Below are 21,080 nucleotides of genomic sequence, written 5' to 3'. Positions count from 1 at the left end.
GGGCGGATGCTCATGAAGAGAAATCTTATGATATCCTTTGGCAGAAATCTTCTGGCGACGTGTAGGATTCTTGCTGAATTTGTTAGCCAGGCCCAAGGAAATAACCGCCAAGCACCACGTCAAAACGCTAGAACTTTAGCTCTCGATCCTGAATCTCTTGTACTAAGCTAAGCCTCTACAATCTCACGGACAAATGTCTGGAGGCTCTAAGCCCCTGCCGCCAAGATGCCGCTAAATCTGCGATGAGGAGCACAGTTATTACAGTACGGAGTTACAAGTGACAAGTCTGAAGAATGGAAAAGTACTTTATACCAAATCTAGCAAAACCTAACGATGGATCGGTCGTTCTCTGGACTCTGTGGAAGATTTTCGACAAGGTTGCTCACGTATGGAAATTTGATGCGAAAGGCAGGTCAATGATTACTTCCCTAACGAAATCATCTGCAGACAACTCTTGATTCACGAACAATTTTGTACTCTGTGCTTCGGCTCTCGTTGGCGGCTCCAATGTTTGTCACAAAAATGACCGAGATCAAGCGGCCGTAGATGCGGCTTAAATTTTAGCCCTAGATGATCACCACTTAACTACCCGAAAAAGGATACATTTTATTGTACTGGGTTCGTTTTCGCCGGACAGTCTCCCGAGGAATACTGGATGATAAAAAAAGGCCTCACGGCTGAAGATCGGCGACGTGAAAAGTTACAGAGCACAAAAGGGCTTGACAACCAAGTCAGCCTTGCCTCCATGGATGAATACGAGGCTGAATCATGCTTGCAAACTTACCAAACTATGGCTTTGGACGTCCATGGATTGACTCACGTTAAACAACAAAAACACGACCACGTCTCAAACCAAAGTCTCCACAATCGCGGCTCAATAAAAATTTACAATACGAGAGCAAAAGACTCTTGAAACCTTAAGTGAACTCGGTTCCCCCCAATTCGGGCGATGTCTAGACTTTAAATAGGAGCATGATACCCTATTCCGTTAGAGCCACGGCTCGAAGCGAGATAGCGAAGAGCCTCATAGGCCGCTGACAGGGGTCTGTGGGCAACCCAAGTCCCTGAACACCTTCAGCTCTAACCCGTTTGCTGTCTAGGGTATATAGCTATGCAAATCTACCCAATCAAAGGGAAATCAACCTTTGTCTCGAAACAAAACGAAAGAAATCAGACTTTCAAAATACGACCGCAGTCAACATGCCGATTTCTTGGCCAAAAGTCTAACACTTTGCTTAACAGATGCGCACACTGCGTGGTCGAATGCTGACCCTTCCTACTCAGGTGAGAAGTAGAGTAGGAACACAAGAAAATGAAGAAAAAAGGCATCCATGGATATCGGCTCATGCACAAACGGACATGAGGTAAAGCTGACTTGTACGATGCACAGACAACATAGGTATCCGGGTCCAGTCTTCCGCCTCCAGAAAGCGAACAAAAACGGCATGGCTCGTCCTCTGTATCTCGTATCCGAAAGGAGTGACTAAGGCCATTTAAGATTAAGACTGTTGGGTGTCGATGTGCCATGTGATGGTTCTCCAATGAGAATCTCTCGCTCATGAGCACTTGCTTGGGTGGCTGTGACTTTAGGCAAGATCATCAAATTTTGCACCCATTTTATCTCTTTAAGTTGAGGCTAGCGTAGAGGATGGTACTACTAAAGTTACGTAGTATATAGCTGGCTCACTTTCCCTTGGTTCGTGAGAAACTCTCAGTTGTTCGACCAGCTGTCAATTCTTTCATTCAAGAGTTTTTTCATTCGTTCAGTTGAGCACGTATCAGACGGAGTGATCTTCCAACGCAGTCAAAACATACCGCGATATCACCATCATCATGCGTTTTACTGATATCTCCCTCATCATCGCACTGTCCGCTGCCGCAATTGCTGCCCCTAACCCCGATACAGAGAAGACTCTGTACAAAGTCGGCCAAAGCCCGCGCTACATTCTCGCCCGCGGCTCAGGAGAGAAAGTCCTCCATAAGGGCGGTGCTCCTCAGCTTTTCGCTCGTCAGTCCTCCGGCAACTCTGGCTCCGCCGGAAACTCCGACTACTGCAGCGGTTATGGCGTAACTTGCGCCAGCTGCTTCGGAAGCAACTGGACTGAGTGCCCTGACGGCGTCACTTGCTACGATAAGACCGACCCAACCAGCACATGCTCGTCTTCGGGTGGCTCTAGTGGTGGCAGCTCTGGAAGTGGTAGCTCCGGAAGTGGTAGCTCCGGAAGTGGCAGCGGTAGTTCTGGCGGCTCTTCAGGCGGCTCTGCTGGAGGATCAGACTACTGCTACGGTAAAGGTGTTACTTGCCAGAGCTGCTTCGGACCTGGATATCAAGAATGCTCGGACGGTGTCACTTGCTACAATCCTTCTGACCCAACAACCTCTTGCCCTGATGGCACCTCTGGTGGTTCTGGTTCTGGTTCTGGTTCCGGATCTGGCTCTGGCTCTGGCTCTGGCTCTGGCTCTGGCTCTGGCCTCACTGGTATCACTTCGACCTCACCTAAACCCACCTCTACCGGCCTAGGCTCAATTGGTTCACTCCCTACCGAAGGCTCTTCATCCTCATCTACCCAAACTTCCAGCAGCAGCAGCTCCTCCGCCAGCAGCTCATCCACAACATCAACCTCCGCCACATCAGCCCCTACTACTCCTCCCGACTCTGGTAATAAACTCGGCGGTGGCAATGCTGCTCCTGGCATCTCCATTCCTTTGGGCCTGTCTGCCGGTGCTGGTGTTGCAGTCCTCTTTGCTGCTGCACTGATGTAAAATGACTATATTGTCGACCCATTCACTATTTTCTGAATTTTCTTTTAATTTACTGAGCGATTGCGGAAATCAGCTTACTGTTAACCCCCAATATATCACGGTTTCATGTTTTTCTATTCCCATGGATGAAATTCCTTGCTTGTATTTACTATTAATGCGACTAATTATTATTTCCAAGATATACCAATAGAACTAAGTAACGGCTTGATATATTTGACCTTAGACTTGTTTCTCTGGCAACGCCTCTTGACTATAAATCTCCTTCTCTGATACATGCTGCCCAACAATGACGTTTCCATCATCATGGATAGTGAAAGGAACAAGAGTATCAGTAGCCAGGAAAACATAACTAGATGCTACATAGACAACAAAAGCACTTGAGAAACCCCATAAGTAATTAAAAGCGTATATCTTGGCAGCTCCTCCAATGTTGATATTAGGATTCACTGCATTGATGAGTCCCGGCAGATTAGGTCCTAGCGAAAGAAGCAAGGCTGCAGCTGCACGCCAATTGCAACCTTTCACATAGCGATAGCGCGCTTTCGGACGGTACAGAGCAGGAACATCGATGGCTTGACCCTTGACGACCCAGAAATCTGCAATCAATATGGCAGCAATAGGAGAGAGGAAAATAGACAATGCGCCCATGAAATTCATGAGACTTGTTGCAGAATAGACAATCTTCCATGGAACCATGACCCAACCACCAATTATGGTCGCGATGACGGCTCCACGTCGAATGTTTATGTAGCGTGGACATAGGGAAGTCAAGTCATTGGCAAATGAAATTACATTCGCAGATACATTGACACCGATTTGAGCAACAACCCAGGCGAGACCGACAAAGAATGCCGCTGCTCGTCCACCGGGGCCATTCCAGTGACTTGCAAGCTCCAAAGGATCCCAGATGTATTGACCATACAGAGCTTTGCTAGCACTTGTTGCGATAATGCCTAGTACACCAATGAATGTACAGATACCGGGGACAAGTAGGGCTTGAAGCCAGATTCCACGGGGCTTCTTCAGGTATCGTGTATAGTCGGGGATGTTCGTCGCCATAGTAGCCCATCCTCCGCTCAAAGAAGTCATGTAAGATAAGATCATCCATGAGCGAGTTGATCCTGTGTATTGCGGCCTTTGGTCCCAAATGTCACCACTGCCACCAGCCAACTTGCACATACCAATAACGGTACCACCGCGGCCGAGGTTACGAAGACGCCCTTGAACACGAAGAACCATCGTAGTTTATGCGGTGGTGTCAATAGAAATGGAAGCTGTACGGTCCAGAATATAAAATGTGAAAGGAGTTGTTGACTAGTGATTCCTGCGCTTCGTGGAAGATGGTTGGGAATTTGCAGATACGAAGGCCAGATAGCCCTGATAACTTGAGTCATTGCAGTTGACCCAGCGTATGTCTGAATTGCATGCCAGAATAGGGCAGTTACCATCCGGATAACGACCGGCACTCTCGAGAACGCATAGCCAAAGCTTGAACGAGCGGCAACTGGGTAGGGCACTCGCAATTTGGTACCAATAGAGCCGTTAAGAGAGATCGGGATGGCAATAATGAACGTTCCCATGATGAGACATATCAGAGCTTCTCTATAGGTTAGGCCGCCTGATATGATTGTCGATGCTCCCTCCCATGATTGCGCAGACAATATATCACTCATCCAGTAGCCGAGGAGTGCCCAATGGCCCCAGATCCGACGTTCGATCGGCGTTACATCGTTGTCGATATTCGTCCATGTACCTTCCGGCGCGAAGGTTGTCGGTTGCTTCGGAAGCTCCCATGCCCTAATCGAAGTTGCTTTGGCATGGCTTTTGGCATGGCTTTTGGCATGGCTTTTGGCGTCATGGAAAGTCTCTGAAACGGACTTCTTAGGCATGGTGGGCTATCACCTCAAAGAATAAGTACCGAATGAGATACCCAAAAATAAATAAGTCCTTCCCACGACCAGCTCTGAATAAAATAGGGTAAGGACATGCTGGAATGTGCAGGAGAATGAGTAGATATAACTTCCTGTAGAGTAGAGGAGATACATAGGTCGAACTCATTTAGCACGTAGATCAACATCTTAACTTATCGACAAGTCTGGACTAATCTTATCGTGAAGCTTCGGCTGGGGCTAGAAGACCTAAGATAACCAGAACTCGGGACAGTGGTTGTCTACTTTCAAGAAAGTACAAGAGATAAGCACCTGTCCCGCGGGGCTATCCTCACATCCCGCGGGATGGAAGCCGATCTATCAAGCTACATTATTTTGGTTTATCAACAATCAGAGAAGGAGATCTCGTCTTTAGCGGCCGGAATCTGAAAGACGTGCTGGATAGCTAGCTCTACAATATACTTATTCATGAACAAGAACTAAAAATCTTCGGAAGTCCTCAGTCGAATACTCAGTCCATATTGTACATCAGTCAAGATGGCGTTCACTAGTTTCGCCGGCAGAAGCTACAATATTGTCTCAGATGAAGTCAAACAAACGGACAGCTTTGACGAAATTCCAATCATCGATCTCACGCACCCACAGGCTCAAGTGGTTGAGAGTCTACGGGATGCATGCACTCGAGTTGGCTTCTTTTACATATTCAATCACGGCATACCACAGAATATCATTGATCAAGTATTTTCCACGGCGCAAGAATTTTTCGCCTTAGATGACAAGCTCAAGCAGCAGGTACATTTCAAGAATGGGGCAGCTCTTTGTGGATATGAAGGATTTCAAAACGTTTACACGGACGAGAGGAAAAAGCCGGATTTGAACGAAGCATTCAGTTGGCGTTATGCACCGGATATGGATTTCTTGAACGAGGACACTGCCACGACGATGCCAGTTGACGCTGATAAGGCCAACAATTTCCTCACAAGTGGTCAAAATCTCTGGCCCGACGCTAAACCGGAAATGCGTTGTGATATAATTCAGTACTATAGTCACGTACTAAAGTTGGCAAGAAAGTTGATCCGCTTGTTTGCTTTGGTGCTTGAGTTACCAGAGACATACTTTGACGAGATGATGCGACATCCGGTTCGATGGGCAAAATCCTACATTATCCACCGCAGCCCCCCAAGGGCCTCGATCCGCCTTTCGGTATAGGTGCTCACACCGATATTGAATGTTTCACAATTCTTTGCCAAGGGAGTGATGTGCCAGCTTTGCAGGTCCTCAATCCCAAAGGTGAATGGATTTTGGCTCCTCCTATCCAGGGTACCTTTGTCGTGAATATTGGTGATATGCTAGCTCGTTGGTCCAACGACACTTTCCGAAGCACCATCCACCGTGTCCTCAATATCACAGGCCGAGAACGCTGCTCAATGCCCGTTTTCATAGGGCCGAGTTATAATACAGTGATAAAACCTCTAGAGACTTGCCTTACTGAGGGCGCCAAATATGATCCCATTCCAGCAGGTCTGTATGTTTGGAAACGGCTTGCGATCAGCCGACTTGATAAAGCTGAATATGAGAGGCAACGCGTGAAGATGGAAAGCCAGCTAGCAATACCAATTCGTGTATAAAACGAAGCACGTGTATATAAGCAGAGAAAGGAAGTAAAAATGGTTTGTTGAAAAGTTGCAGGGACGTTTTGGGTATCTTTGACAATAAACAAATCTGTGAGTAAACAGACAGTATCTGTGGTCGGCGGTCACGTTCTAAAGGCCATAAATTCATAAGCAGAGCGATTCGAATCAGGAGCGTTCCACAATATGATATTATCAAGGTCGATGAAAGGTGCAGGAAGTGGTTGGTTTGAAAGGGGCGAAATAGTGATACTCTCATCTATTCCTATGGATATGTCATTAAATTGCTCTGTATCTTCGTTTGTGTTTCCAGCAGATGTGTTGGGATCGGACTCTGGAAACACAAGCCTGGAATTCTTCCACTCATCCCAACCTAGTGCTCGAAGTCTAGTCAATGTGTAAGATACCCAATCACCCGTTTTTGCTTTCATTTGAAGCTGCCACTCAAACTCTTTCATAAGACTTTGTAGGTCCTCTGATTCTTCCGCAGTAACACTTGTAGTACGGAGGAGGCCTAGAAACCCTCCCAGTATAGTCGCACATCCACCAGCAGCAAAGAACCAGAAAGCTTCCATATGTTCAGGGCGAAGGCAAGATATGAATTGAACTAGACTATGCGCTCTAGTTCGAAGCATTTTTCGGATGAATTGGACAAACTGTAGATCGACCTCAGACCTTGAATCCTGTATAACCCAAAGAAGGCGTCTGTGCAGTGCTGCAGTTGTTGCATGCAAAGCAAGATGGAGAAAGCCGTTTACACATAATCTTCCAGGTTCTATATTCTCCAGACTCAACACGTCAGGAAGACTTTTGAGCAATCGAGCAAGATCCGTTCCCAGTGGTTTTGCGACATCAAGCACATCCTGAGGTTTTAGTACTTCCGCAAGAGATCGGACTGAGTAGAGCTCACGCAACATCCGTGCTGTGATGCGGCTCAAACTCACTAGCTCAATGAATAGAGCTTTGCCATTCTCGATACTAACGCTTCCAACCTGATCACTGGCTTCCTCATCGCCAGCACCTTCTGAAAAATCGGTACCCTGCAACGGTTTCACGATCCAATCCGACGTTTCAGAAATGAGGCAAGGCCGACCGAGAACGAGTGCTGAGAATGAGTCCTGAATAAAAAGAGCCCAGGCTAGTCGTTTCCGGAGACCTTTTTCCCAGTCTGGAATATCCCAGCTTGAGCAGTCGAGGTGGAGTCCAAGATGATGACCCAAGCCCAATAGAGAAGAAGTGAATGACCACATCCACGAATTATCCATAAACAATGGATTGCGATGGCGTTGTAAAAGCAGAAGGCCTGCCTGTATAGTGTTCAGACGTGGGCGGTGCATGGCATCCTGCACGGCCTGATGAGCGATTCTTACTAACGCCGCCTCGTTGATCTTTTCTTGTAATAGCAAATCCGGATCATAAGCCCACCAGCAAACATCCAACGCATAGACAGCGGCTAGAAGATGTGGAGTAATCTCGCGATATGTCCGGTTGTATTTCTCTATGAACACATATTTATGCAAAATGGGAAATGACGGATGTACAATGCGAAAATACAGCTTGATCAATGTCTCACCGTGTGGGCGGACAAGAGACTCAACATCCTCGACGTCGACTTCATCCCACGTATCTTCTGTTCGGAGACCCTGGGAGACCTCTGCATCGGGTATCATCTGGAAAAAGACATCTTTATGGACCCTTCGCATCGCCATCGGGCCGAGCATTCCACGAGATGTTGTTGTATAATCGCCATCTCCCGAGGCCTGTAACTTGGAATGACCATAAGCTGTGTGCAATAAGTGAAAGTCATGTTCGCCACCGGGCCCAATGAGTTCTGAGAAGCGGCTCTTTTCCAGACCCAATGTTTTTGTCAGTATTGATTCCTTAGGGTAGTCGAGGTCTTGGTCTAACATGGAATCAGAGGCTGATGCCGATGACAGCTCCTCTGAAGGACGCCGCCCACGGATCCTTTTAGAAGTCGATTCCCTTGTACTCCCCGCAGGAGCACGTCGTTTTGGCGGGGGAGGTTGTAAGAAAGTGCATGCAGATAGACCAGCAGCTTGGCAGGTCAAGCAGCTTGAAGACCCATGAAGGGTGACACATTTCTGCTTTGTCATGCTCTCATCCTCAACAGGAATATGTATGAGGTCTACACCGATATCTCCAACGATTATCAGCCTGATAGAAGGTAGCTTAACTGAAATGTGGATGTTTTTTAGCAGGTTACCCAATCGCTTCGAAGACCGATGTCAGTCAAAGAACGAACTCTGCTCTCCGGTCCTGACGACACTGAGCTAGACGAGATAGACTAGAGCAGATAGCAGTTGACAGGACATAAAGATAGAGAGGGGATGACTTCTAGGATGAAGTTCTGCAGTTGACAGTGACCTGCGGGGTTGGCGATAGAAGGGGCGATAAGATAGGCTATCACTCGCAGATAAGGAAGCGGCCGGAGTCCGCGGCCAGCCCGACGAAGGACGAATAAACATCTAAAAGATTAGTCGGTCTGCTGCTGCATGTTCTCGCTTCTTCCTATTACACCTTGACATTATCGATGACACTTCTATCTTCCTCGTGACTGACGACAAAATATGGCTGCTACTCTGTCAATCAAGAGAATACCCAGCGGGGCTGAAGACAGCGAGGTAGTGTCGTTCGAAGCACAGCCGTACGCCTTTCAGTTCGATCCTTCGGCAGCGGCGCTTGTGATCATTGACATGCAACGCGATTTCCTGCTGAAGGATGGCTTCGGTTACATACAAGCAGGGGATGCCGGAGTGGAAAAGGTGCAAGCCACTATCAAGCCGACGTTGGAGGTATTGCGTAAGTTCCGCGAGCGTGGGATTCATGTAATTCATACGCGCGAAGGCCACCGGCCGGATTTGAGAGACTTGCCTACGCCCAAGTTATTGAGACAAGCCCGCGCTCCCAATACTCGTCACTCGATGGTCATTGGAGATCTTGGCCCAATGGGAAGGCTCCTCACCAGAGGAGAATACGGTCATGATATTATTGACGAGTTGCAGCCAGTGGCCGGAGAGTTCGTGATTGACAAGCCGGGGAAGGGCAGTTTCTTCTCTACGACATTACACGAGCATCTGGTCGATCGAGGCATCACACACTTGATTGTAGCTGGTGTCACCGTGGAATGTTGCGTGACCACTACCGTTCGGGAAGCTAATGACCGAGGATTTGACGCTTGTATCCTTAGGGACTGCACAGATGGGTTCGTGTCAACATTCAAATCTGCGTCGTTAGACATGATCCATTTTTCGGAAGGACTATTCGGGTTTGTTAGCGAGTCACAGCCTTTACTTGCAGCTTTGTCATCGTTCCCGCCTCATCCCAAAAATTTGGCACTTGATTGGGACGGTTCGATGAGTATAGAAGCACTTAAAAATGCATATTCTAGCGGTCTTTCTCCTGTCACAGTTGTTAGACATGTCCTCAAAAAGATAAGCGCAGATAAGCCGCAACATTCGGCAGTTTGGCTTAGCCTTGCATCATCCAAGAACCTCTTGGGCAGAGCAGAAGACCTAGAACGATCCGGTGATTGTAATTTACCTCTATTCGGTGTACCATTTGCTGTCAAAGATAACATCGACGTTTCCGGACTGCCCACGACTGCCGCATGTCCGGGATTCGAATATGTCCCGGAAAAGTCAGCTTTCGTTGTGACAAAACTAGAAGCTGCCGGAGCTATAGTCATTGGTAAGACAAATCTCGATCAATTCGCAACCGGGCTTGTCGGCACCAGATCGCCCTATGGAGCGTGTTATTGTACATTTAGTCCTAGACACATTTCAGGTGGTTCAAGTTCGGGTTCCGCTGTTGCTGTCGCCTTGGGGCACGTCTCGTTCGCCCTTGGAACAGATACAGCAGGATCTGGCCGCATTCCAGCCTCGTTCAACAATATCGTCGGGCTAAAACCTACCAAGGGTACAGTATCCACAGCCGGTGTCCTACCCGCATGCAGGACACTTGACTGTGTGTCTTTCTTCGCCAGTACGATCTCCGATGCAAGAATTGCATGGCTTGCGGCTAAGGCACACGATCCAGAGGACCCTTATGCTCGGAGCTCACCGTCACTAGCATCTTTGAACAGCAGATCTGTGCTTCACGGAGAGTCTTTATATACTGTTTCCTTTCCTCCTAATGATATACTGGAAAGCGCACTTTCTCCAGCGTATCAAGAACAGTTTGCCAAGGTCCTTTCTCTTGTTCGCGGTCTGGCCAATATTGAAGAAGTCAATTTTGACTGGTCAGCATATCTTGCCGCGTCTGATTTGCTGTACAAAAGTGCCCTTGTCACCGAAAGAACTGCTGCGGTGCAGGAACTACTGGGCAGCAAAGCAAAGAGGATATCTTTGCATCCGGTAACACAGAAAGTTCTGGATTCGGCAAGTTCGAAGACAGCAACTGATGTGTTCCGCGATGTCCACAAAGCTCAACGACTATTGAAAGTCATTGAAGCTGAGTTCGACAAGTGTGATATCCTTGTTGTACCCACCGCTCCAAATCATCCTACCGTTGCGGAAGTTGAGCAAGACCCAATAGTGCCAAATTTGAAGCTGGGTATCTTCGCAAGTGCGGTCAATATTCTTGACCTAGCTGCCGTCGCCATACCAGCGGAACATATTGACGGTCTGCCGTTTGGTATATCAATCATCGCTCCTGCGTTCAGGGAAGGTTTTATCCTGAAAGTGGCGGAGAGGATTCGAAAGAGAATGGAGCATTTCGTGCTGTAGTTGTTGTTAATTACGTCAATATTCATTTCTCTATCACATAGGTTGCATGGATTGTATTGTAGACATGATACTCTAGAGAAAATAGAGAAGCGAAGAAGAAAAGTCGTGGATTTTAAGTTGTTGACACTGTAAGCCCAAAGTCGCTTAGCGCAAATATATGTCCGAAACCAGCTTAGCGGTATTTCTCCTTACAATTTTCTGGACAGAGAAACGGCAATCAATAGAATAATTTTGATCTTGAACACACAGTTGATATCAATATTGAGCGTTGAAAAATTCCATCGACATATTCATACTGCGGCAACTTTATTCTATCAATGGTGTATTCAAAATCAACCACAGAAATGCGGTCATGAGCAACTATTTCGCCGCCACGTTATGTACATCGCGACAGGTTCCGGTGCGAGCGCGATGGCGGCCTTTCTATATGTGTAGCCGCCGTCTTAGTACTACTTCCAATCCTGCTCTTTTCCGACTTCTTGAGGATGGTACAGGTTCGTTTAGTCTACCTCTGGGGAGACATTTTACCGGACATGAAGTACAGTGGCTGATGGTGAGCGCAGAGCAACCAATCACAGAAGACGACTTGTTCAGATATCAACGACATCGCTGGTTGTATGTGCTAAGGAATTTTCTATAATATTGATTCCAGCTAACATCAAAACCTCAGACGCAACGATGCCAAAGAGCAGGATGTACGATATCGACCCTTTAATCTCGCGGCATTGATAGAGCGGGCTCTCAAAGCCAAGAGAGGACGTATTGATGGCCAAAAATGCACGTAGCTTCTTTCTCAATCTCGATGATGCGTGCTGACCTCGTTTAAAAGGTATCAAAATACTAAAACTTGTTGAAGGAGACCACAACAAAGTTTTCCTCTTGACAATGAGCGATGGAGATGAGCTAATCGCAAGATTACCAAATCCAAATGCTGGTAGCAATTACTTCACTGTGGCATCAGAGGTAGCTACTCGACGATTTATCAAAAGTACTTGCAATGTTCCAATGCCTACGGTGTGGGACTGGGATTTCCGTGGCCGCAATACCGTGGGAGCGGATTGGATTATTGAAGCAAAGGCCGCCGGAGAACCACTCCGTAACCACTGGTTTAACATGAGTCGCCGAGCTCAATTGAAAATTGTTGAGCAAGTTGTTCACCTAGAGTCCGAGTTAACGCGTCTGAAATTCTCGAGTCACGGCAGCCTCTATATGGAACGCTGGTTATCGACGAAGCGGTTATTCTGTACCAAACTGAGCTCGCCGAACGCCATTTTGAACAGGGATGATGCTTTAAAATTGCGCTCAAAGCAGTTTTATGGTCAATACGCCATCGGATCTTCGACAGACCGGAAGCTTTATCGGGGTCCTGGTGATCTTTCGAAACAGTTTCGAGGTCCTTGTGAGTGATACTGTATCCTCGACGACATTGATTTTCATAGGCTAACTGGCGGCATCCAAAGTCACCGACCTCCTTCACTATGCTAAAGCTCTATCAAGAAACGAGAGAAGATACATGTTAAACAGTCCTTGGGCCAAAGAAAACTATATTACATCAATGAAAATTCAGCAAGATCCTTCTGAGTACGTGAAATTGATCCTCAAATACGCTGCCCTGCAAGAGCAGTTGATTCAACCGGAGTTCGAAAATGACCCATGTACAATTTCTCACCCGAATCTCAGTCTGGATAATATATTCATTGATCCAAAGACGGAAAAGATTGCCAGTTTGACAGGATGGCAATCTACAGTGGTATCCCCACCATTACTGAAACGCCCATATCCCCCTTTTTTGGATTCGGAATTCCAAACGATATCGGATGACAGAATGCAACCTTTGCCAAAAGAGCGGTATCGTGAACTTGTCAAGGAATCGGATCCTCTCCGCTATGAACGCATATTTAGCGATCCGCAAGAGTACGAACTTCTAATTGGCCCAATATCAAATATATTTGGGGCATGGAATAGACGCGGTTTATTCGATTTACGTGAATCTCTTATTGCTACCCGCAAGTCGAAAAAAGTATCCACAGAGTCCATACCGAAGTTAGGCCAGTTCAGTCCTCAGGAACTGCAAAACCACGCCAAAGAGAAGTACGCTCGACAAGAGCTTGATTTGCTTTTTAATATGATTCAAAGCGTACAAGAGAATGTTCAAATACCTCGTGATGGTCGTGTCAGATCGGAGGAATTCGAGCGTGCGCAAGAACTGAGCGAAGAATATCGGCAACAGTACCTCAGTTTAGCCGAAGGGGATGAGAATCGCAAGGCATTACATGAGAAGACTTGGCCGTTCGATTCTCCGTCCGAAGGAGACGTGGAAACAGATCCAAGTGACACTTTTCAGTTGAGAAAACATCTTCGTGAACCCCGGCTCATTCGGAGAATATTCGTTAACTAGACAAGGGACATTATTGTATAAATACTAAACAATGTGCCATACAGTGGCTATCATTTCACGGAATGAATGTTATTTGCATTTTGGACAAGCTTCTTTGCAAGGAATCTATAAGTTACTTCTCTTCTTGGTATCCTTCCTAATCCCGAGAAGATATCTATCCAATCTCTCAACTAACTCCTTGGGCAATTCGACCGCATTCGGCACCGGCTCCTGTAGTCTCTTAACCTCCTCATCAAGCCAGTCCGTCCATATACTATCCAGATACTTCGCCACTTGTACAGCTGTTCCATACGGATTCTCAAAGTTCAATGCATGACTTCCCTTCTCCACAAAGGCGTGTGTAACTTGTCCTGTGGATATTCCACCACCCCCACCTCGTCCTGTACCTGTACAATCAAGTAATCTTTTTCGATAGCCTGCATCGCTAATCCAATCCCCGTTCCTGCTCCAGAGATAAAAAGTCTTGCAATGGATGCCAAGCATCAGGTCTTTGATTCTGTCGCATTCGGACCTATAAAACCCACCGGGAAGGATACTCTTCTCGGACCGAGTGGCATAATCCTCCGTTGGTGCAATTCCTTCATACGGTGGATCGGGTTTCATATACCATACCAGACGCTGTAATATCGGCGTTACCAACGTCACGCGTTCACTCATGGGATCCGGACGCCACAGCTCATATTTGATTGTCTTTTCGAAGACTCGGGGCTCAAATGCTCCATAGTAAGGAGACTTGGCGAAATAATCTCTTGCTTCACGTATGTTTCGCCATGAAGTTTGCATTTCATGTAATCGGTATCGGAACTGGGTAGAAGCTCGCGTACCCTGGCCGTCATCATGCCACGACCCATTTTCGACAACGGGCTCAATACATACCAATGCATGGAAAAGGCGTGGATGCCAAGCTGCTGGAGCCAGGACGTGTACTGCACCAAAGGACTGTCCCATGCCAACCAACGGGGGTGCCATATATGCTCTACTTTCATCTTTTTGAGAGCGGAAATGATTGATCATCTGCACAATGTCACGTCCCGGATCGAGCCATTCGGCCTCGTCACCAATTTCATCTTTGTTGAGCAAGAATGATTGTCCATGGTTGTAAATATCTGCAGCGAAAATGGCCTTGATGCTAGTTCCCGAACGGACGGTCTTGAGTAGGTCACTGAAAAACGGTTCGTATTGCTCCTTTGTGGATTCTAGGCCGTGAGCAAATATTATTGTTATTCCCTTTGGCTCAGTTGTCCCTGGGTCTGTGATGCGATACTCGTTCACATGCAAATAGAGTCTGGAGTTGTTAGGATCGCGGACAGCGCGCCGATAAGCGCGTGATTGAAATGCCGGGATCGTATGTTGGACCAATGTCCATGGCTCCGGGGATGATGGCTCCATTAAGATTGACTTACTCAATGCTGAAGCCTTAATTATCATAGGAGTATGAGAGTCAGGCGTGGAGTTGAACATGTCAAAATGCTAAGCGTGTCAGGTACCGAGACCTCGGGATGAATGCTATAATTAACGAAACTATGATGCGCCACTAAGTTTCAACAGTGCGAAAGAGAGCGTGCCTAGTTGGGGGATCTCTCCATATCCAAACCAATGTCAAATGTCAATTTGAAATAGTTCAATATAGCTGCTAAGAGTACTCAAATACTATTCATCAAATAGGTATTGTATTTGAAGGCTCAATGTCCCTCGATCGAACTACATCTAGATATTGACTTAGATGCGGAGGGGCTTCTGCTCGTTAACTAAGTTATAGCCCAAGTTCTACTGTATGAGAACTCGAACACAATAAACTTAGTACCGTATAGATGTTCCAGGGTCAGAGCTGAGAAGCAAGGAACAGAATATCCACGAAACACCAGATACTGAATATATGTCCTGCCCTTTTTTCTCTAGGAACTCGATGAGTTTGGTGATGTCCCGATCGAAAGAATAAAAAATAAACCCTAAAATTCTCTTCACTCATCAAGTATCCCGACATAGGTGGAAAGTGCTCGGCGAATTAGATGAGAGAAGATCTTAGAATATCCCCTCAATCCACATGAGCACTTTTGCCAACAATAACCTTACATAATTGATCATTAGCATGAGATCAACGAGGTTATCAAGGAGCAGTCGAGGATGAAGCAGAAAACAGTCTAAATTGACTCTCATCCCAAACGGGCCTAGTTAGGTAGCTAAGCCTCGAATCACGTGATGCTTGATCGCTCCTCTCAGCCAATGTAACAAATCCCTCCCTCCATACCACCGACCACGACACCCTATAGCCTCCTACGACAATCATCCGCCGACATCTACAATCCAACGCCTCTCTGTGATATCATTCCTCTGATATTCACAAGTGTCGTTGCTTCATTTGGTATCAGACCGTTGTTTACGCGGCCGGCTGGCACTGCCGCGACACTGAGAGCCACCCGGGAAAAGCCCCAAAAAGACCGAGAGCCCCCCATTGGGGCTCGCAAATCACCATGGTTCGGCACAATGATGCGCCTTGGGATAGTGTAGACAGTAGTCGGCCTCAGATGTCAGATCTTGTACCTGCTGATGGCTCGCTATTCCGTCCCTCCCATGCTCATCAACCGTCGAACCCCAACGTGTTTTCAGACGACTACTCGATCGACTCAATTGACGCACCTCTCTTCTCAAACCATCAACGAGCCCAGTCCTTTTCATCATTCGACTCTACCTCGACTATTGAACCTCGACATTACGAAGCACCCAGGCCAGTGGCCGAAAATAGCACACGGGCGAACCTGTTGAATCAGCAGTCGAATCGTCCACCATTGGTCTCGAACCATCAGCGAGATGAATCGCTGACTCTAGGCAGGACTACCAGTGGACAGTCACAGGCATCTTCAGTGTCACATGAGGGAATTAACCCTGATCCTTTTGCGGACCAACCGACATCATCATTTGCCGACAGTCCTCGGCCCTCGAGTATTCGGAAGACGATAACCTCATTGAATCGTCAGTCCACAGTTTCGACTACCTCAACCAGATCGGGTTATACTCCAGTACCAAGGGCGATGAGCCCATATCGCGGCGCTACCGGTCCTAGTCATCCATATGGAATGTATCCACAGGTCGGGGTCGGTCGGTCGCCAAGTGTTGCGACAGTTTCAACAATTCGACAATTCGATAGTCCGCTGAGAGGCCAAAATGCACCTCAGCATCCCTACGCTATGTATCCACAAAACATTGATTATGAAGAAGATTTGGGAGATCAGCCCATTCCAGTAGGCTTCCCTCCCCGTGGGATACAGCCTCAAGCAACAACGACACGAGCAGATGATGTCGGGGATATTATAGGCCCAGATGGCCATCTGGAACAGCTTCCACCGTATTCCCGCTATCCCGACGGTGTTATTCGGCCGACGACAGGCCGTGGTCCAGCTAGCATAGCAAGTGATATGAGGGGACGTTTTGAGAGATATCAAGACGAACCCCACAATAGGCCAGATGCGTCTTCAGGGACATTGGTCAATGCTGATTCTTCAGAACCACTCCGGTCCCCAAGCACACCAACCGAACGTTCATCAACTCTAGTGGCGCCGGCGTCACTGGACGAAAAACTGAGTCAAAAGGGGCGCCAGAGATGCTGCGGCGCCCCAGTCTGGCTTGTGGTAATGGTAAGTATGGCCATGATAATCTGTGCACTTTTGGGCGGTGCTATTGGTGGTGTATTGGGCGAAAAGGCGGCCACGCATCGAGCACAGGCTGCAGCCTCTGCGCGCGCCTCACATTCGACGAGCGTGGTCACCGTCACTTACACATCCGACGTGTCACCATATACTGCTACTCCCACAGGGTTTGCTGCTCTTCCGACAGGCAATTATCAGGTTCCTTGGGTTGTTACAAATGTGTCCAAATTCTGTGTCGGCACGTCTGGCCAAATGCAATCCTGGAGCTGTCAAATTATGAACCCGCTTGCTATTGATATTCAAGGATCTGTTATGTCCAGTAGCATTACTATCGAGCAGCCCAACATTAAGAATGGCCATTTCAGTTATGGTGCTCAGCTACCCTACGACATCAGTCCCCCAAAACAACATCTCAGCATCATGATTGATAAAGAAGACCCTCAACTCGGGCCGGCGCTGTTCTTTCAGTCACTTTTCAATAAACTCGTTATCGTCCAAGATTCCCCAGAAATGCAAGCCAAACGCTCACTTAGTGAGAGGGACACTTCCAGTAACGGTTATGGGCAAGGACAGACTCAGGACACAACGTACGCGAAGCCGTGGTTTTGCTGGTGGAACGAGACACAAATTGAGATTTTCATATATCTAAATCAAACTCAAGACGGAACGGGCTCTCACATGACGAGCGCAGCCGCGCAACCCACGACGGGGTCGTCCACCACATCTACAACCGGCTCACACAAACGAGATTTATATGAACGAGATAGTATTGCCGGTGTGTATCCCAGGAAGTTTAAGGTCAAGGAAAACCGAATCAACCCCAGTGCGCCGCAAGCATATTGCCAGCAGATGCAGTTCAATTCAGATAACAGCTTAACTCCAATCGTGGGTCGACGTTTCAATGTCAACGAAACGGCACCGACAGGTTCGCATGACGGGACAAGGCCTCCTCCATGCTACTGCGAGTGGATGACCTGAAGTGAATTTTTTGCATCAAACAACCTTGCATAGCTATTGCCTGGCGTTATCCGGTTTTCTTTTCCGCATCTTCTTGACGTGATACGATTGCTGTTTATGATACACAGTCATCTTTCCGGAGTACATTTTGAGAAACATGGGTTGGAGTTTTGTCTGAGTCTTCTTTCGGATTTACTAGCAATCTTCTGGGCGTTTGATTTATTTTCATTCCTTTATGTTTCCTTGGGTGAGTACGGCGTTGATAATTACTACTTTTGACTTCTGGGCAGAGCGTCAAGGCTCAATGGGGGAGGATTTCTGGTATATACATAGGTCTTGATCTTATTTCTCCGAGGTATTTTGGCCGCGATCGAAGTTCATGCGGTCGACCATAGGTTTCGTTGGTACATTTTTTGTCCTGAAATCAGTTTAATTCTATCATAACGTCTTCTAACTATCGAGTCTAGTATTATTTGTAAGCAATAAAATAGTTGGCTCCGCTATGAGTCGATCACCGTCACAATATGACCAACGTCGACGTCATCTCCCAAGCCCCAAGTCGAGATGGCGACTCTTTAAATCTGCTCTTCCTCTACAAACTAACTCTTGATACTCATTATTATTGACTCTTACTTGTATTTCTCATCAACGACATGGTATTGATCCATTATTAGCCACTGGAAGACTGCGACTTTGAAAGCAATCCTCGAAAGGATACTAAAAAATGCACTCCATTCTCTGCATGTCACGGTCAACGACCGCCATCAAACCAGTACTTCTGGGCAGCAGAGTACCAGTTGCAAGTCCAGCATCCTCTATATTCAAGAGATACAGCCACGAATCCTACGGAGGGGATGACAACCCACAGGGAGAACGACCTGCCTCTCGCAAGAGTCGCGAATTAGAGCATCCCGGTACGTCCATCATCACTCATATAACTCCCAATACATACCAGTTCAATTCTTAATAATATATAACGAAACAGGCCCTCCACCCCCAGACACAAGCAAAGGATCCGCCAGTACCGGCACCAAACCCCAGTCACAACAAACCCAAGAAGATGATCTATACCACAAGAAGCAGCCCTCCAACAAAGCTCGACCAACCCTAAGCTCAGGACGGGAATCGCCTAATGTCGATGAGCAGGGTAATACTAAAGATGATGTACCAGAAGACGTGAGACAGCACAATCGGGAGTTGAGTCAGAGGTATGATAGGCCTTATAATCAGATTGCGGATGAAGGGAAAGTGAGTAAAGGGTTTTGGAAGGGGAATGAGGGGAGTTTGACGGAGGAGCAGGGTGGTGCGAGGGGGCAGTGATATATTGAAATTTGCGTTTGATGAATAACAGATCTCGTTTGCTATGAACTATGTTTGATATATTGTCTGGCTGTATCTCCCTATAAAGCTATATGAATATTCAAGCATCCTCGCATTAACGCTGCTCTGATAACAGAGGCGTATGCTCTGTAGCTTGCTGATCTTGCACTTCCTCGGCTGCAGGCTGCGTCTCGTCAGCCATAAAGGGATGTTCAATGAGATCTTTCTTTGGTCCCAGGTACTCAAAGTAAACTCCCATGACAAGAAGTGTCCCTTGCAACAGGGCAGTAATAACGTATACCCCCCACGCACTCCAGCCTTCAGCACCCAATCTTTGGGCCAGACTTGCGGCCCAGACCAGACTACCCGGTGTTTGAATGCACATCATGGGGATACTCAAACTACCGACTTTTTGTAGTCGGAATGTGGTCCAGATTTGTGGGAAGTATTGGATGGATGCGAGAACGGCGGACATGATACCCAGGATATTGGCCCAGGCTTGTAGATGGTCGGGATATTTCAGGGCAACGACAAGTGATATAATAAGCACAATTGCTGCGTGAACGAGACAAATGAGTGCTACGACGACAGCGGTGGCATAGCTCGGTTGTTTATCGTCGGTGTCTTCAATATCAGCGTTACCATTGCCGTTGCGTTCGTTCTCTGATTCGGCAGATGTCGTAGGGTCGACCAGGGAAGTCGCACGAGGAAAGTATATCAGAAACAGAAAAAGACTATACAGAAACCTCATTAGTAGAAGCCACAGGAACGACCAGATCTCCAGACAGTAGACTCACATAACATAGAACGATAAACACTGTACTCCCACCTGAAATATACCCAACAACCCCGCAAAACACGACACGCCCGATATTTCTCGACAACAGGCTGCATCATGCGCGCTCCGGGGAAGAACTAATATATTCGCGAACGCAGCAGTTCCCGACGTTGTGCCAAGGAGGACAAAGTAGGGCGATAAGCCGAATGAGCTTCGTAACCGAATGATACGAATGTGTTGGGGCAGATATGATAGCAGGATTCCGACGAGGATGAGACTGTTGTAGGTCGAGTAGTTAGCATATCTATTCATGGCTGATGGGAGGATTCTGGACTCGGCGAGTGGAAGAGCTACCTACAGTGATAAGATGAAGTTGAAGTTCATGTAGTGAGGCAGCTCAAGGTCACGGCATTGTGGGGATATCGAGCCCATTTTGTGATGTTATATATTTTCTTTTAGGATGTAGCTTCCCGCATCCAGAGAACATCACAGAAGCGAATACTTGCTCAGTTCAGATGAGATGGCTGAGGTGTAAGACGGAGCTCCCAAGGTTGGTCGATAAACAGATAAGATGACTAGCAGCCTGATCACTCCACCCGTGACTCGCCTCTGATTGGCTGGCATTTACTACTCTACTTCTTTGTCCTAAATAGGAAACATAGTTCCTGTTTAGGCAATCTTGTTGTTCTGAATAGTTATGCGTCACTCTGTACAGATCGATGGAAGATAAGATACTCCTAAGGCAGCCTACAAAAGAATTTCTGAGCGGAAAAACCCTTAACATGGGGGAGTTATGTAGGGTTAGGGTTGTATGCTGGTCGAGTATGAGCTCACGACACAGCATCTGATAGTATGTATATACATCGAAACAAACAACTACTGTATGAAACACTAAGAATGCGATACACGGATCTCCAGCTACCAATAATGCGTCATTGTGCTGGAATCAACAATC

General features: G+C 47.2%; 10 protein-coding genes across 10 annotated transcripts; 6 read left to right on the top strand and 4 right to left on the bottom strand.

The window, feature by feature from the left end:
- Window positions 1–1,331: 1,331 nt before the first annotated feature.
- TSTA_028770 (uncharacterized protein) lies at window positions 1,332–2,763 on the top strand (the record flags this gene model as incomplete). The annotated part of the gene is made up of 2 exons (XM_002479984.1): window positions 1,332–1,377; window positions 1,805–2,763. The coding sequence occupies 2 exons, from the start codon at window positions 1,332–1,334 to the stop codon at window positions 2,761–2,763; spliced, it is 1,005 nt and encodes a 334-aa protein (XP_002480029.1).
- A 219-nt stretch (window positions 2,764–2,982) lies between these two features.
- On the bottom strand, window positions 2,983–4,652 carry TSTA_028760 (uncharacterized protein; the record flags this gene model as incomplete). The annotated part of the gene is made up of 2 exons (XM_002479983.1): window positions 2,983–3,983; window positions 4,079–4,652. 2 exons carry the CDS (start codon window positions 4,650–4,652, stop codon window positions 2,983–2,985), a joined length of 1,575 nt encoding a protein of 524 aa, XP_002480028.1.
- Window positions 4,653–5,149: 497 nt separating this feature from the next.
- On the top strand, window positions 5,150–6,280 carry TSTA_028750 (1-aminocyclopropane-1-carboxylate oxidase, putative; the record flags this gene model as incomplete). Its single annotated transcript, XM_002479982.1, has 2 exons — window positions 5,150–5,792; window positions 5,828–6,280. The coding sequence occupies exons 1-2, from the start codon at window positions 5,190–5,192 to the stop codon at window positions 6,278–6,280; spliced, it is 1,056 nt and encodes a 351-aa protein (XP_002480027.1). The 5' UTR covers window positions 5,150–5,189.
- Window positions 6,281–6,308: 28 nt separating this feature from the next.
- Window positions 6,309–8,536, bottom strand: TSTA_028740 (uncharacterized protein). Its single transcript, XM_002479981.1, has 2 exons — window positions 7,857–8,536; window positions 6,309–7,781 (listed from the first exon to the last, which is right to left on the bottom strand). The coding sequence occupies exons 1-2, from the start codon at window positions 8,395–8,397 to the stop codon at window positions 6,409–6,411; spliced, it is 1,914 nt and encodes a 637-aa protein (XP_002480026.1). The 5' UTR covers window positions 8,398–8,536; the 3' UTR covers window positions 6,309–6,408.
- Window positions 8,537–8,871: 335 nt separating this feature from the next.
- On the top strand, window positions 8,872–11,028 carry TSTA_028730 (amidase, putative; the record flags this gene model as incomplete). The annotated part of the gene is made up of 2 exons (XM_002479980.1): window positions 8,872–10,406; window positions 10,452–11,028. The coding sequence occupies 2 exons, from the start codon at window positions 8,872–8,874 to the stop codon at window positions 11,026–11,028; spliced, it is 2,112 nt and encodes a 703-aa protein (XP_002480025.1).
- Window positions 11,029–11,380: 352 nt separating this feature from the next.
- Window positions 11,381–13,455, top strand: TSTA_028720 (mitochondria protein Fmp29, putative; the record flags this gene model as incomplete). Its single annotated transcript, XM_002479979.1, has 5 exons — window positions 11,381–11,522; window positions 11,592–11,643; window positions 11,699–11,805; window positions 11,858–12,427; window positions 12,489–13,455. 5 exons carry the CDS (start codon window positions 11,381–11,383, stop codon window positions 13,424–13,426), a joined length of 1,809 nt encoding a protein of 602 aa, XP_002480024.1. The 3' UTR covers window positions 13,427–13,455.
- A 76-nt stretch (window positions 13,456–13,531) lies between these two features.
- On the bottom strand, window positions 13,532–14,815 carry TSTA_028710 (uncharacterized protein; the record flags this gene model as incomplete). Its single annotated transcript, XM_002479978.1, has 2 exons — window positions 13,532–13,776; window positions 13,801–14,815. The coding sequence occupies 2 exons, from the start codon at window positions 14,813–14,815 to the stop codon at window positions 13,532–13,534; spliced, it is 1,260 nt and encodes a 419-aa protein (XP_002480023.1).
- Window positions 14,816–15,897: 1,082 nt separating this feature from the next.
- Window positions 15,898–18,503, top strand: TSTA_028700 (uncharacterized protein; the record flags this gene model as incomplete). The annotated part of the gene is made up of 1 exon (XM_002479977.1): window positions 15,898–18,503. One exon carries the CDS (start codon window positions 15,898–15,900, stop codon window positions 18,046–18,048), a length of 2,151 nt encoding a protein of 716 aa, XP_002480022.1. The 3' UTR covers window positions 18,049–18,503.
- A 132-nt stretch (window positions 18,504–18,635) lies between these two features.
- Window positions 18,636–20,074, top strand: TSTA_028690 (conserved serine-rich protein). Its single transcript, XM_002479976.1, has 2 exons — window positions 18,636–18,941; window positions 19,013–20,074. The coding sequence occupies exons 1-2, from the start codon at window positions 18,752–18,754 to the stop codon at window positions 19,345–19,347; spliced, it is 525 nt and encodes a 174-aa protein (XP_002480021.1). The 5' UTR covers window positions 18,636–18,751; the 3' UTR covers window positions 19,348–20,074.
- Window positions 19,010–20,656, bottom strand: TSTA_028680 (PQ loop repeat protein). Its single transcript, XM_002479975.1, has 3 exons — window positions 20,484–20,656; window positions 20,145–20,402; window positions 19,010–20,081 (listed from the first exon to the last, which is right to left on the bottom strand). The coding sequence occupies exons 1-3, from the start codon at window positions 20,555–20,557 to the stop codon at window positions 19,463–19,465; spliced, it is 951 nt and encodes a 316-aa protein (XP_002480020.1). The 5' UTR covers window positions 20,558–20,656; the 3' UTR covers window positions 19,010–19,462.
- Between the last annotated feature and the right edge of the window lie 424 nt (window positions 20,657–21,080).

Source organism: Talaromyces stipitatus, genomic scaffold (genome assembly GCF_000003125.1).
Source record: "Talaromyces stipitatus ATCC 10500 scf_1105507295541 genomic scaffold, whole genome shotgun sequence".
Taxonomy (NCBI): Eukaryota; Fungi; Ascomycota; class Eurotiomycetes; order Eurotiales; family Trichocomaceae; genus Talaromyces; species Talaromyces stipitatus.
This window is presented reverse-complemented; position numbering and strand designations above follow the sequence as displayed.